Source organism: Cibotium barometz, chromosome 33, assembly GCF_041138505.1.
Source record: "Cibotium barometz isolate CiBa-2024 chromosome 33, ASM4113850v1, whole genome shotgun sequence".
NCBI classification, from domain to species: domain Eukaryota; kingdom Viridiplantae; phylum Streptophyta; class Polypodiopsida; order Cyatheales; family Cibotiaceae; genus Cibotium; species Cibotium barometz.
Genome location: NC_141078.1, coordinates 45651494 through 45665516, shown reverse-complemented (window position 1 = coordinate 45665516; position 14023 = coordinate 45651494). Strand labels below are relative to the sequence as shown.

The 14023-nt window shown below is 45.9% G+C and overlaps 1 protein-coding gene across 5 annotated transcripts in view; it reads right to left on the bottom strand.

The window, feature by feature from the left end:
- LOC147619643 (alpha,alpha-trehalose-phosphate synthase [UDP-forming] 1-like) overlaps nucleotides 1-14023 on the bottom strand; it is a 192538-nt gene that overhangs the window by 94055 nt on the left and 84460 nt on the right. For 4 of the 5 annotated variants that reach the window (XM_086773321.1, XM_086773320.1, XM_086773323.1 and 1 more), the window contains exons 5-7: nucleotides 3699-3800; nucleotides 3345-3495; nucleotides 2201-2289 (exon numbers count right to left, since the gene is read on the bottom strand). In XM_086773321.1, coding sequence (XP_086629447.1) covers nucleotides 2201-2289; nucleotides 3345-3495; nucleotides 3699-3800 — 342 coding nt within the window. Of the gene's footprint in view, nucleotides 1-2200; nucleotides 2290-3336; nucleotides 3496-3698; nucleotides 3801-14023 lie in introns of all 5 variants that reach the window. The other variant, XM_086773322.1, reaches the window with a different exon arrangement.

The window sequence follows — 14023 nt, the reverse complement described above, 5'->3', positions numbered from 1 at the left end:
ATAATTCGTCGTTGAGTGGCAGCTTGTCAACATCGCTGTTGTTCGCCTGCCGAGGATCAGTCCTGAGTTAACACTGCCTGTTGAGCCTTCACCACGTCATCGCCTCATTAAGGTTTAATAAATTTTATTAAAAAAGGCCACGTCAGCTTAGCGCCTTTTGTCTCACTGTTGTTCGTGTTGCCACATGCACTTCCCATCATCGACTACCAGCTGCTTCTCCACCTATACATACTATTGCTACGCAGCCTGCACCATCATCTCCTCTTCAACACTGACTGCACCCAATGCTTCTTCAACTGCTCATACATCATTTTGGGGCTTTCCTAATTTTTCTCCAAAATTGTCGAATTAGATGCTCCAACTGTCATAATATTTGGGGGTTTGTGAGAACTTGTATCATTAACCCCTAATTAAGGGCCGTGCAATTACCTAATTTGGGGGTTTTCAAAATTGAAGCCAAAATTGGCTAATTAAGGGTACCTACATACTCTCACATTTGGGGCTTTCTGACAAATTGAGGTATTGGCACTCAATTGAAGCCACTGCAGTTGACAGATTTTAGGGCTTCTTTAATCTAACGCCTCTTTTATCAATTGAAGCCTCCACGGACACATTGAGAGTCCCTCGGGTGCTCTGCCCTAGCCCTCAAGCCAAAAATAACGAGCCAAGCGTCCACTGCATGGCATCGCCACAGGAAGAGGATCTACACTGGCAAACATCATGCATAGGAAGTCCCTCCAACTTCCACATTTGTATGTTTTAGCTGTGCGTGTTTGAGTCGATAAGGGTCCTATGCCTAGGTCCTCCCCAAAAAGGGGTATTTTTTCTTTATTTTGTATGTTCCAAACTCTGAGATTTCATAAACCCTAGCCAAGAGTAAGGGATGGTGATAAAGATTAGTTGCTTTACTCTGCCTAGGTTTACTTGAGATTCTCTTACCACAAGACGGGAGGTGTTGAGTGGTGAATCAGTCGAGGGGGGACTGGAAAGCAGAGTAGGTAATGAAACTTTTTTGCGTAAGGGTCTCACCACTCCTTCACTCTTGTTGGGAAATTGGAGTTAAGTGTGGGAATAGTCTCTTAGCCTAGGAATCTTCCCTTGAGGTAAGCTGTGACGTCACACCTCATTTAATAAGGTCAAAGAAGAGGTGGTACTTTCAGCCCATAAAAGGGGGACCAATGTACTCACAAATCAATTAATCAGGAGTGTACTTTGTGCCCAATCATAGTCGTGTATACTCTCTTCTCACTCACTCACTCTCTCTCTCTCTCTTGCGAAACATGCGGGACACCCAGTCAGGGTGCTAACCACACACAGAGGATATTGAGGAGATCCGCCAGCGTCCGATGCGGCACATATTATGAGATGGAGGCACCTCCATAGTGTACCCCCCCGTCCCACATGATATTGTATCCCCTCACTGTACTCCACTCACCTCCATAGCGTACCCCCCCCCCCCCCCCCCCCCCTTCACTATATTCACACCCTATAAGGGTTTCTATTTACCTTCCAGTTCCAGTTTCATTTTCTAGGTGCCAATAGTATCATCTTTATTTTTCATTTTCTGGTTTTTTTATCCAGACATTGTATCAGATCCACCATGATGTAACTTTTTGGTCTCATAGGTCATTATGGCCTTTTGAAGACGTTAATATAACATTTCATTTCTCTCCATATCTCCATTAGTGTCATACTCATGATGACTGTAGCTGATCCAACATTTTATACTCAATAAAAGTTTCGTCTTTGCAAAAAGAGAAGAGAGAGTGCATTTATATGCATGCATATGTATCAACTTGTGTATTCTGTATGTAATTCAGGCTTCAGCACATGCCCTCCCACCCACCCGTGCACACGTGCACCCACAAAAAATTTCATAAAAGCGTACACAAAATGTTACTATATCAACTCATGTATATAGGTTCATGAATATATCTATATGTAAGTGACAAATAAAATTAAAAAGCATGCAATTTCCTCTGTTTGTACATAGCATGTGATTGAATCTGTATGTACCTACCAGGCAAGTGCATTTGTATGTACATAGCGTGCAAGTGCGTGCAAGTGTGGTTGTGCCTACACAGGCATGTGAATGTGAAATTGAGACCACCACCAGATGCTAAAATACTAAATATGAAGAAACCATGAAAGTGTTGACAGAAACTGATAAAGTGAAACACCAAAGGCATGTAGCATTTACAAGATGATGTATGGGAACCGTTGTCAGGGTTCCAAAACGACCATTGATTCGACCCACGATCTCATGGACCTGACTTGTAAGTCGTTGATCTGTGTCCACAAAGAAAGCGAAGCAAGAATCTGTCAGTTAGAACTTCATAAAAAATTACCTTCTGTTTTTTTTGAAAAGAGACCATGCCCACATGGGCAGTGCAAAGAAAAAGAAACAAGACACCAGATCTTGTTGGTGGCCAGAAAGAGAGTTGGTGGCCGAAAAGGAAACAAAACACCACATTTTGTTCTTCTTAGTAAACAAGAAATCAGCTTCATCAGAGCACGGCAAGTAACAAGCCCTTGAACAACATTTTCTTTAGTTGAACAGTCCTTTGTCCAAAGACACAGACTACACAAATGAGGGACTCCCACAGTACCAATGAAGTAAAGCATGGCTTCCCACTCTCCTCTTCGGGACTTAGATGAGCTAGCTCATATAAATAGCCACTTTTCAGGGCAGGATATAAAACTGGAGAGATGGGGATCTAGATGCTTGTCTATGCCGATATGCAATCAGTTTCTGTAACACTCTTTGAATATCAACTTCGGAGGTGTGATACATCGCATCCCCAAGGACATTGTGCCCTAGCATGCCAGGTAATAGAGGAAATCTGACAGCAACGTGGGAAATTGTGCAGCCCTGAATCCCACTTTAACGGTCTATCATCATCTATCCAAAGCCTCCAAACGTTTTTAATAGAAGCATGAGAAAGACCCATGACCTACCATGCTGTCCCAAAACTCTGACAGCATTTAACTCATGAACACCTGCTGAGGTAGTCATTGTCGGCATATGCCTCTTTCTGTTAATAATTTATTTAAATTAAGATATCCATAGGAAAACTGGAATGATATCTTCGCAGTAACACTATTTACTAATCCATCCCCTAAGACTTATTCATAATGCAAAATCTCAACACTTGATTGTGGAGAAAAACTTACATATTTTGTCTTTTCATCAGTTTTTGATAGAGAAACTGCACTTTTTTATAGTGTTGGAAAGGAAAGTGTATTTAAAAATTTCATTATACATCATGTTGTTTCCCTTGAGGTTATTTGCAAGAAATGAATGATTTAGGAAAAGGTTAAGAACAAGGGATGTACAAGCATACAATCATGGACATCTGTCCGGGTTGGTACTGCTATTTGCACCAACAGCACCTTATCTCTCCATTCAGCATTCTCATCAAGAAACTTCTCAAAAGCAAGAAGCTTTTGGGGAATCCCTTTGATCATATCCAGACGATCCACACCGAGCATTACCTGCATGGGAAAACCCTGGCATATTGACTTTTATGCTAGCTTTATGATTCCTATTTGTGTGGAGAAGTGATAATTTTGTAATGAAAATCTTACATAATCGGGTAGACTCTTAAAATCTCAAAACTCATCTCTGATTAGCTAGATCTCGTCAGAAATGGATTGCATCAAGTAGACAAGCCTCTATCTCTTAACAAGAGTAATACCTTTCGACCAGCAAACTTGTCTTGTAGTTCCTGGATATACATTTGCACTTCAGGTGTGTCAAGAGCCTTGATGAACCTTTGAGGGTCAATGCCAATTGGGAACTGTAAACAGAAATATAATTCATGAGTACTTACTTAAAATGTGTGTTTTGACGAATCCATAAAATTTTACTGCATTATGCTGGCTGGGGCATCTTGTTTTTATCCAGTCAATTGCATTGAAAACACCTGCAAGTGTTTTCAACACTGGAGAGGAGAGTTAACTAGTATATTAAACCTTGCCAATGATGCATTAAACACAGGAACACTAGTAGAACGCTCGTAAAGTGGTCGTATCATGGGTTCAATAAGTAGCAACCAAAGTGTTCATCAGGAATTGCCTCATAGTTGTTGGGTGGAGTGGACAACAGAAGCAACAGGAGAGGAAGACAAGAAGCAAAGCGTGCAGCTGTAGATGTATTGCTGAAGAGATAAAAAGTACAAAAGATACACCTAATATGATGAACCCCTAACTGGGTGTCATACATGTACTAGGTGTCCCAATCGGAACTAGTACTAACTGTACCATAGGTCCTAACTGATAATATCTAGGCCTACAAGGCACATACCAAGGAATGAGTGACACCTATGGATAGCCCATAGAGTGGCCTACAAACCCCCCTCAACGGTATGGGCTGAAGTATCCTGGAAACGTCTCAAGATACCTGAAGACTAAAGGTTATGGTTGCACAAATTCGTCCAATATGGATATAGCAACCTATGACTGTACAGAGTAGCAGATCAAGTAACAAATGGTACCAAGTGTAAAGCTTCTCGAAAAGCCTCAAACTTTGGTCGCAGGAGAGCCTTCGTGAAGAGATCTGCCAAGTTGTCTTCAGTGGGAATGTAAGACAACTGAATGTCACCATCTGACCATCGCTCTCTGACATAGTGGTAATGAACCTCAATGTGTTTCGTGCGAGCATGAAACACAGGAATTCGTGCAATAGCCAAAGCACTCAGACTGTCAGTATGAATGACTGTAGGAGTAGTCTGACCAACTAGAAGATCTACAAGTAGTTTCCGTAGCCAAACACACTCTACTGTAGCTGTGAAAGCAGCCCTGTACTCAGCCTCACAACTAGATGTGGCAACTGTCGCTTGCTTCTTGCTGAACCAAGAGATGCATGAAGAGCCAAGCATGAAACAATTGCCACTATGGGATCGGTGTGTATCATAGCAACCAGCCCAATCACTATCAGTGAACCCATGAATGATAAGTGAAGAATTAGCCTTGTAAAAAAGGCCCAAGTGTTGTGTGCTTTTGATATATCTAAAGACACGTTTCACTGCATGCCAATGGTGATCAGTGGGACTGTGCATAAACCTGCTCAACTGGGAGACCACGTACTGCAAGTCTGGCCGAGTATGACACAAGTAAAGTAAACAACCAACTGCCTACTGATAAGAGGTAGCATCACAAGGTTCGCTGGTATCTTCAACAAAGAAACAAAAACCAGTCTCTAATGGGGTGGAGACGGGTTTGCAGTCCTCAAACTGAAATCTCTGTAAGAGCTGTCCAATGTACTTGGATTGTGACATAATAATTCCCCCCTCAGTCCGAGCAAATTGTATGCCCAAATAATACTACAACTGGCCAAGATCAGTAAGAGCAAATGATTGCTGTAATTCCCGTTTTAAATCTGCAAAATCTGCAATTTTCTTGGGATGTGGCCCAGTGAGAATCATGTCATCCACATAGAGGATCAAAATCAGCAAATCTGCCCCCCTCTTGCGGATATATAAAGTCACCTCTGTGGGACTATTCTGAAAACCAAGGCTGAGCAAATGAGTGTGAATCCTATCATACCAAGCCCGAGGTGCCTGCTTCAATCCATACAAGGCTTTCTTAAGCCGGCATACCTTGTTTTCAGAACCTACAACCTCAAAGCCAGGAGATTGTGTAACATAGACTTCCTCTGCCAATACACCATTGAGAAATACTGTCTTGATATCCAACTGATGCACTTCCCAATTATTGTGGGCAGCCACGGCAATAACACATCTAATGGTGGTGATACGTGAAGTGGGAGCAAAGGTTTCTTCATAATCAATGCCCTCTTTCTGAGCATAGCCTTAGGCCACAAGACGGGCTTTGTACCTGTCAACTGAACCATCAGCTTTCCTCTTCACTTTATAAACCCACTTAGTCCCCACGGCATGTTTACCTGCAGGCAAGTCACATAACTCCCATGTTTGATTGGCATGAATGGAGTTCAATTCATCTTGCATGGCTTGCATCCACAACTTATTTGAAAAGGCATCTCTGTGACAAAAAGGCTCCTCATCACATGCTGTAGCAATCAAAGCATGAGCAACCGAGTTTGCCAAATCTCTTTTGGCTACAGCTCTCGTACGGGCTGGCAAAGGAGCATCTAACTTGTTGTCCTTCAAAGTGTCAAAGAACCAACGAGGAGCTCTTTTAGGCTGTCTTATGTCAGCCAATTCCTGCTCTACTGCCTCTTTCACAACATCCTCAAGAGCATGTGGCATCTGTGTCACAACAGGTGGCTGTCCGGACTGCGTGATAGGCTGTAAATGAGCAATATGTGGAGGAGTGTGATCCTGTGGTGCATCATCGGAGGCATCGAAACCAAGCAATGGCACAAGACTGTCAAAAATGTCCGAGACACCAAGTGTGGACTGCATTTTGCAATCCCGCAAAGGCATAGAGGATGTCTCATCAAAGATAACATCACTACTGACAACCACCCTACGTGATGAGGGCTCATAAAGTCTATAACCTTTGCTCTCTGCACTGTATCCCAAAAATATGCATTTGATAGCCTTATCATCCAACTTTGTCCGTCTCTGTGAAGGCACATGTGCGTAGGCCAAACACCCGAAAGTACGCATATGGGAAATGGATGGCTTGAGACCTTTCCAAGCCTGATAGGGTGTGACTGTTCTCAATGCTTTAGTTGGGCATCTGTTCAAGACATAATTTCCACACATCACTGCATCCAACCAAAACATATTAGGCAAATTCTTGCCCTTAAGCATACACCTAGCCATCTCCATAATGGTCCTGTTTTTCCGCTCAGCCACTCCATTCTGTTGAGGAGTGTAAGGCACTGTGCACTCATGATGAATACCACGGGCTGCCAAGTAATCATTGAATTCTTTAGACATGTATTCCCCCCCTCTATCAAATTTCATATTAGCAATCTTCAAGCCTGCATCATTTTCAGCCAAGGCAATGAAGTGCTTGAAGCATGTGAACACCTCCGACTTGGACTTCAATGCAAATATCCAAGTGTACCTGGTAAAGTCATCAACGAAGGTGACAAAGTAGTAGAAGCCACCAATAGATGCGGTCTTCATGGGACCACACACATCACTGTGAACAAGAAATAGCTTGCGAGATGCCCAAACTCTGCCATCTTTGGGGAGAGCAAAGCGGTGCATCTTGCCAAGTAAGCAAGCTTCACATATATGTTTCTTAGTAGGCATGCGCATATGTGGCATATCTTCAACTATTTGTGGCAACCGTACCAAGGCATTAAGATTGAGGTGACCAAACCTCTCATGCCATAAATATGTGGTAGGGAGTACATCTGCATCCACAGCATGGGCATCATGGGCTCAACTGTCACTGCATCTATCATATGCATCCAGGCTATACAAGCCCCCCTGAAGAGTACCAATCAAAACAATAGCATCGGCATGACTCAAGTCATAGAATGCACACCTATGCCCATCAAAAACAATCTTATGTCCACATGTAGCAAAAGCTGAAATGGAAATAAGATTTCTGCGTATGCCTGGCACATATAAAACATTCTCCAAAGTGACAACATTGCCTGCAGCTGAAGTGACTGCAACCTGCCCAACACCCTTAACCATATAGGATGCATTGTTGGCACACGTCACAGAACCCCCCTTTGGGGCATCAGCAAGGGAAGTGAACAATGTCCTGCAGGAAGTGATGTGCTTAGAAGCACCACTATCAAAGAACCACGTGGAAGCTGAAACTGACATGCAAGCATCACCTACATCATGTACAGAAGGATCATAATGGCATTGGACTATGAAACTCCAAGACTGTCCCGTGGCAAAATGAGCATGCTCATTAGGAGTGGCATCATTGCCAGAGGCAGTGGAGACCACAAGTCCCTTTTCTTTCTTCTTCTTTTCAGAAGCAATTCTTTTCCTGCATTCAGCTATATCATGGCTTGCAACCCTACAGTAATTACACCTCTTCTTCTTCTTTTGATCACCCTGGGATGATGAAGAAGAAGACTGATTTGCTGTATTTTTAGGGGCAGATTTCTGAAATTTTCCCTTATTCCTATCATTAGCTGCAAATATCAGAACGCATACTGCCATTTCTGTTAGAGCGACTCTGCTCCTCCTGCAATAAAAGTGCAACCAACCGATCAAAGGAATAGTAGTTGGCATTGCCCATGGCAACCAACCTCAAGGTAGTAGCAAAACCTTGGTAAGAGTCAGGCAATCCATCCAATGTGCCGGATACAAGCTGAGAATCAGGAATATCCTCATCAATGTTGGCCAATTGCTCTTTCAAATCTTTGATAGCTGTCAAATAGGCATCCATGCTATCACCCTCATTCATATGTTGATCCTTTAACTGCTTGCGGAGATAGGCAACACGGGCCTCGTTGCGCACCTAATACAAAGAGGCAAGCTTATCCCAAGACTCTCTAGCAGTAACGCATGATTTGATATGAGGTACAATACTCTTCTTAACAAAAAGAGCAATCAATGCCTGTGCCTTAGCATCACGGCCATCCCACTGAATCATCTCCTGAGTAGGAGGTACAAAAGCAGCACGGGAAGAACCACTGGATGTGACATCACTAGTGGAAGATGTAGCTTGCCTGACAGGCCTAGGCTCATTGCCATTCACAATATTCCACAAATTCTTGGCCACCAAGACATGCTTCATCATAAATGACCACATAGGATAATTCACCCCATCAAGCTTGTTGTTAGCACCACCGAAAGCCCCAAAAAGATCATCCTTGCCACTGGCCATTAAGCAGACAAATGCACAAATCCAAATGTGACAAAGGCAAGATTAGGAGCCTCAAGCTCTCAACTGCAAATAAAGTGATCAAATGAGCCTCAAGGCTTTCAACTGCAAATATGGTGCTTGTTGTCCACAAAATGACTGCAATGTGCAACTGTCACAAAGTATAGACCTGCAATAAAAAAAAATTCCCAACGCAGCACAAGACCTTCCCAAGGCAGCACGGGGCCTTATCCAATGCCAAAGAAGCTGCAAATGAAAGGAAGAAATTTGCAGAAATGAAATACCTCACTAAACGAGCTTCTTGAACTGTTGAAAATGCTCGAGGGAGCTTCTAACAGCAAGAGGAAGTGAAGGACAGCAAATGCCCTCAAAAGCCCTTTGATTTGCCAACTTCCAAATGCTCCAAAGCAGCAGTAAAAACTTTCCGAAAATGTGTCCTCAAACTGGTCGCCCTACTAAGAAATCAAGAAGCGACTAATTTTGAGGTGTATGTGCCACGTGGCTGGATCTGACTGGAGGCAAGCTGAAAGTGCCACGAAATGACACAAATCTGCTTCGAAATGGCTGGAAACGGTCGCGACAGCATGCTGCAGATGACTATGGAGAGGTCACGGGAGCTGGGCGCCTGGATCTGAGTCTGGCTGAGGTTGTAGGAGCTGGGCGCCTAGATCTGCAGTACAAAAAGTGGCGACAGATGACCACAGGTGCTGTAGAAGACCTCAAAAATGCTGTAGCAGGGCCTAGAAGCAGTCGCCTCAACGCTGGAAGCAGCAACAATAAGCAAGTTATCAGCGATGGAATTCCTCTGAACAGCTGTAGGAGCTCACACGTGTGGATTCGGGCAGTAGAGACCAGTCGACCAGCAAGAAATCAGCGCCAATGAGCAAGGGGGAGGCTCGGGAAGGCTGAAACTGGCGAGGACTGAAGGGCAAGACCTGCTCTGATACTACTGTTGGGTGGAGTGGACAACAGAAGCATTAGGAGAGGAAGACAAGAAGCAAAGCATGCAGCTGTAGATGTATTGCTGAAGAGATAAAAAGTACAAAAGATACACCTAATACGATGAACCCCTAACTGGGTGTCATACATGTACTAGGTGTCCCAATCGGAACTAGTACTAACTGTACCATAGGTCCTAACTGATAATATCTAGGCCTACAAGGCACATACCAAGGAATGAGTGACACCTATGGATAGCCCATAGAGTGGCCTAAAATAGTTTCCATAAGACAGTGAAATGCCTTGGCCTGGACTCAAAGCTTGAGGAGGGCCCCCCCTCCACCCACCTCCCCTCTCACCTTGCGCATTCCTGCACCAGCCCCATCCTCTGCCCCTTAGCCCAACCTTTGCACCCCCGCCTCTGTCTGTCCCTTTCCTGTACAGCCACCCTGCTTCCTTCACCAGCCCCCTTCAGTGCCCACCTCCCTCCTGATCTTATCCCGCTTCAGCCCTTGCCTGCCTGTCGGACCTCCAGCTCCTAGCCTCAACAGTAGCCGCCCTCGAGGCCTCTACTTTGGTTTGCAAGATTGTGGGTAGCCAGCTACGTTACTTGCTCCAGGCCAGCCTCCTTGACGAGCCAGGCAAAATCATTGACATCCATAGCCTCGGGCAAAGCTACTACTAGGTGGAGTTCGACACTGCAACAGCTTCAGACCACGGGCTTCAACTGAGCCCCGTCGCGTTACGCACGGCTCAGGCGTTCTTCGCATGTCAACAACACGGTTTTGATCCCGCCTCCGACCCTCTTGCTGGAGTATCAGCATTCGTCACAGTCTGTTTTCCCAGGCCTCGTGAAGGAGTACCTTCCACTTCTCCTTGTCATTGCGAGAATGATAGGGCAAGTGTTGGAATCCCCAGTCGCCACGTTATCGACGCGGGTGGCTGGGATTCCCTCTCCACATCAAGATTTCCTCTCCAGAGATAGTGGCACACGTCATCGCTCTTTGATGCTTCCACGGGGGTCTCATTCTTCAACGGGCTGAGATACAGAGGGCTCCCAGGCCAATGCCTTCATTTGCCGATAGTTGAGTCACCTCTGCAGAGCCTGCCCTTGTCCGCCAGGATAGGCGAGCTCCACATGCCCGCCCCCAACCCCCCCCCCACCCCCAACAATCATCAGACAACCGATGGACTCAGCCAGTGGACTACAGGTTCCTCAAATGTCTTTTAGTGGATGCCAATGCTCTTGTTGATACTTTGGTCCTCTCCGAGTCTCTGTCATTTTTCACCGATCCAAACCACCCACTCCGAATAGTAGCGCAGTGATCCCCCCCCCCCCCCCCCCCCCCCCCCCCCCGAGTGTTGCGGCAAAGCGAGAGTGGAGTGTGGAGACTGTCTCCTTAGGTGATTAGAGCTCTCTCACCACCTGGGAGATCCACACCTCACATACATTGTTTCCCACTTTTGGCCCTTGGCCTGAATGGAGCTCGACAGATCAAGCCATGGCAACCACGATGGCGAGCTCGTGAGGTCGAGCTTGGAGGTGATCCTCTTCATTTACTTACATGTATCATTGGCCGTACCCCTCCCCCCCTCCTATAGATACCTAGGATCAGGGAACACCTTGCACTAGGACAGACTGTGACTACTCGCCATCTGAACCCCTTCCCTAAAAGCTTCTATGTGAATAAAGAAGTTCCTACGGGGGGCCGGCTGTTTCTGGCTCAATGCGGTGTTATTGTATTATTTATGGTTCTTCCGCTATGTTATCATGATATGTCTAGTATTTGAAGTGTTGGTCTATTCTATCACTTCCGGGTCCCCTTGTAGTTGCAGTGGTATCAAAGCAAAGGCTTTCTCAGATGCAAGAGGCTTTCTTCCAACAATGAGAAAGAGAAAAGATCAAAGTGGGGACTACACTAATCCCGACAGTTTTGCTATTGCGCTTGTGGAAGCAGTCATGAGCAGTAGACAGCTTGGTATAAGGATTTATGGATTCACAGATTTGATCCTCGGGATATGGAGTGGCTTTATGTACCCATGTTCAACACTTTTTCCATATGGATTATTGTGGATTATAAATTCAAGCTTATGACCAAGCTATATGGAGCTATATCTCAAGATATCTTATTAGGAGATATTCTTTTTGGTTTCATGATGAACCTAGCAGGAAAAGCTATGTATACTTTGAGTTTTGCAAAGTTGCTGCTTTTTGAAATTTATATTGCAAGTGTTTTTGGACACTTCACCTTGGTATGCCCGTACAAGCAGAATTATGTGTTATTTGTTTGCCTTGAATTGTTTCAGGTAAACATTATGGTTGAAAAGCCTAGTTTGTATGGTTTTTTGTTATGGATATGTCCAAGAACTATGGACTAAGTTTTTGGCACCTTTTGCTTGGATGGAGTATGTTTTTGGCTCCCTTTATGTCATGGATCGAGGATTTTTCTATGGACTTCTTTAATCGGCCGAAATGCTTGTAAAATTATATGCATTAGAAAATGTTTTATGGAGAACCAAGATATTTATGCCTGTGACTCCTCCTCATCTATGTTCTACACTTGAGCCCAACGCTCCCTCTAGGTCTTTCATCAAAATACCACCATGGAGTACACGTGGTAGACTGAACTTGACCCACCTCTCTCCAAGGTGTGTGGTCGGAGTACCAACACGGAGTGCATGTGGTGGAGTGAACTTGAGCCCATCTCACCGCGAGCTCCCCGAACCCTGAAACCATCCCCTCTACCTCTGATCCTTCCTCCGCCCCTTTGTTCCTCTGCCATTCCTTCCTCTCCTCCATCGCTGCACCCCTCCTTCCTCCTTCGCTGCCTGAATCACTCCCTCCGCCTCTGATCCTTCCTCCGCCTCTGTTCCTCTGCTTTCGCTTCCATCCTCCATCGTTGCGCCCCTCCTTCCTCCTTCGGTGCGCCCATCCACCTCTCTTCCTGCTTCGCCTCCCATTCTCCTCCGCCTCCCCTCCTTGCCTCTACCCGCCCTAATTAGCCTCTTCCTTCCCCTCTGTTCGCCCCTACCCCTGCCCGCCCCTTCTTCGCCCTCCTATTGATCATTTCGCCTCCCCTCCTCTAAACGCCTCCCCTCCTTCCTTCGCCTCTTCCTCTGCGCAGCCCTGTTGTGCTGCCCTTCCCCCGCCCCTCTTCACATGTCCCCCTTGCCTCCCTTCCTTTTTGCTTTTCCCTTTTCCACCCTCCTTTCCTTTCCTCCGCCTCAACGCCTTCCTCTTCCCCTTGGATCGGATTGCTCCTCATCCAGGTTCAGACGGCCTTTTTCTTCGATTAGCATCATGGCTAATCATTCTCCCTCGGCCGGGCGAACCATTGTATTTTCCAAAGCCGAGCTCGCGGTCCTCTACGCCGAAATCGAGAAAGACTCCAAAACGACCCTCATTGCCAGAATCTTTGGATCTCACCCGTCCCGTCTCCAAGCTCGGGATTGGGTCTGGCGGCTTCTGCCCTCCGACCTTGCTCTACACTTTTGAGATGTCAGGTTGCTTGGAAGAGGTTTCTTCCAAGTGGATTTTGAGTTCTGAGGACGCAACCTCAGAGGTTTGAAGGGCAGCCCTTTGCCATTGGGCCCGAGGAAGATAGTCTTTCTTCCCTACTCCAGCTATTTTGACCCTATTTAGGAAGACCGAAACCGTTTCCCGATTACTCTCAGATTCCCAGGTCTTCCTCGCGCATATTGGCCTATGTTAGAGGCCATCGGGTCTGCCTTTGGGCTGGTTCTTCAAGTGCCCCCCTTCCGCCTTGCCGACATCTTCTGCCCAGGTGGTCACTACCTCGGCAGATGCTGTCCACAGGGTCATGGTCCTTGCCCGTGACATTGAGCACTTTGAGGACTATGTTTTGCTTCCGGGCCCTTGTGGCCCTTTGAAGCAATGTAGGGAGATTGCACGTAAACCCGATCAGTGCCGGATTTGTCACCCAACAGGGTCACTTTGCTCGCGATTGTCCTCGGGCTCGAGGTCACAGGATGCCTCGTAAGCGTGCCTCTCAGGCGCCACCTCCCTTGGTTCCTTCCCGTCCTTCAGTCCACCAGGTATGGCGAGCTGTTTCTCACGCCCGCCCCAATGGTGCGATTGATGGGAAGGCTTCCTCGGATCATGTACACATAGATGATGTTTCTCGTCAGAGGGATGTGTTAGCAGATGCATCTTTAAAGACACATGATATCTAAGATCACGATGACTTTGTGGAGTCCTCTATACTTGGAGGGGGCAATATGCAGGATGTTGAGCACAGTGGGATCATGTATTGCAGGATTTTCAGCATGATGCCATTGCCCTTGATGCCCCGCAGGGCGAACAGGTTCCTCGTACATATGCAGGCACGGT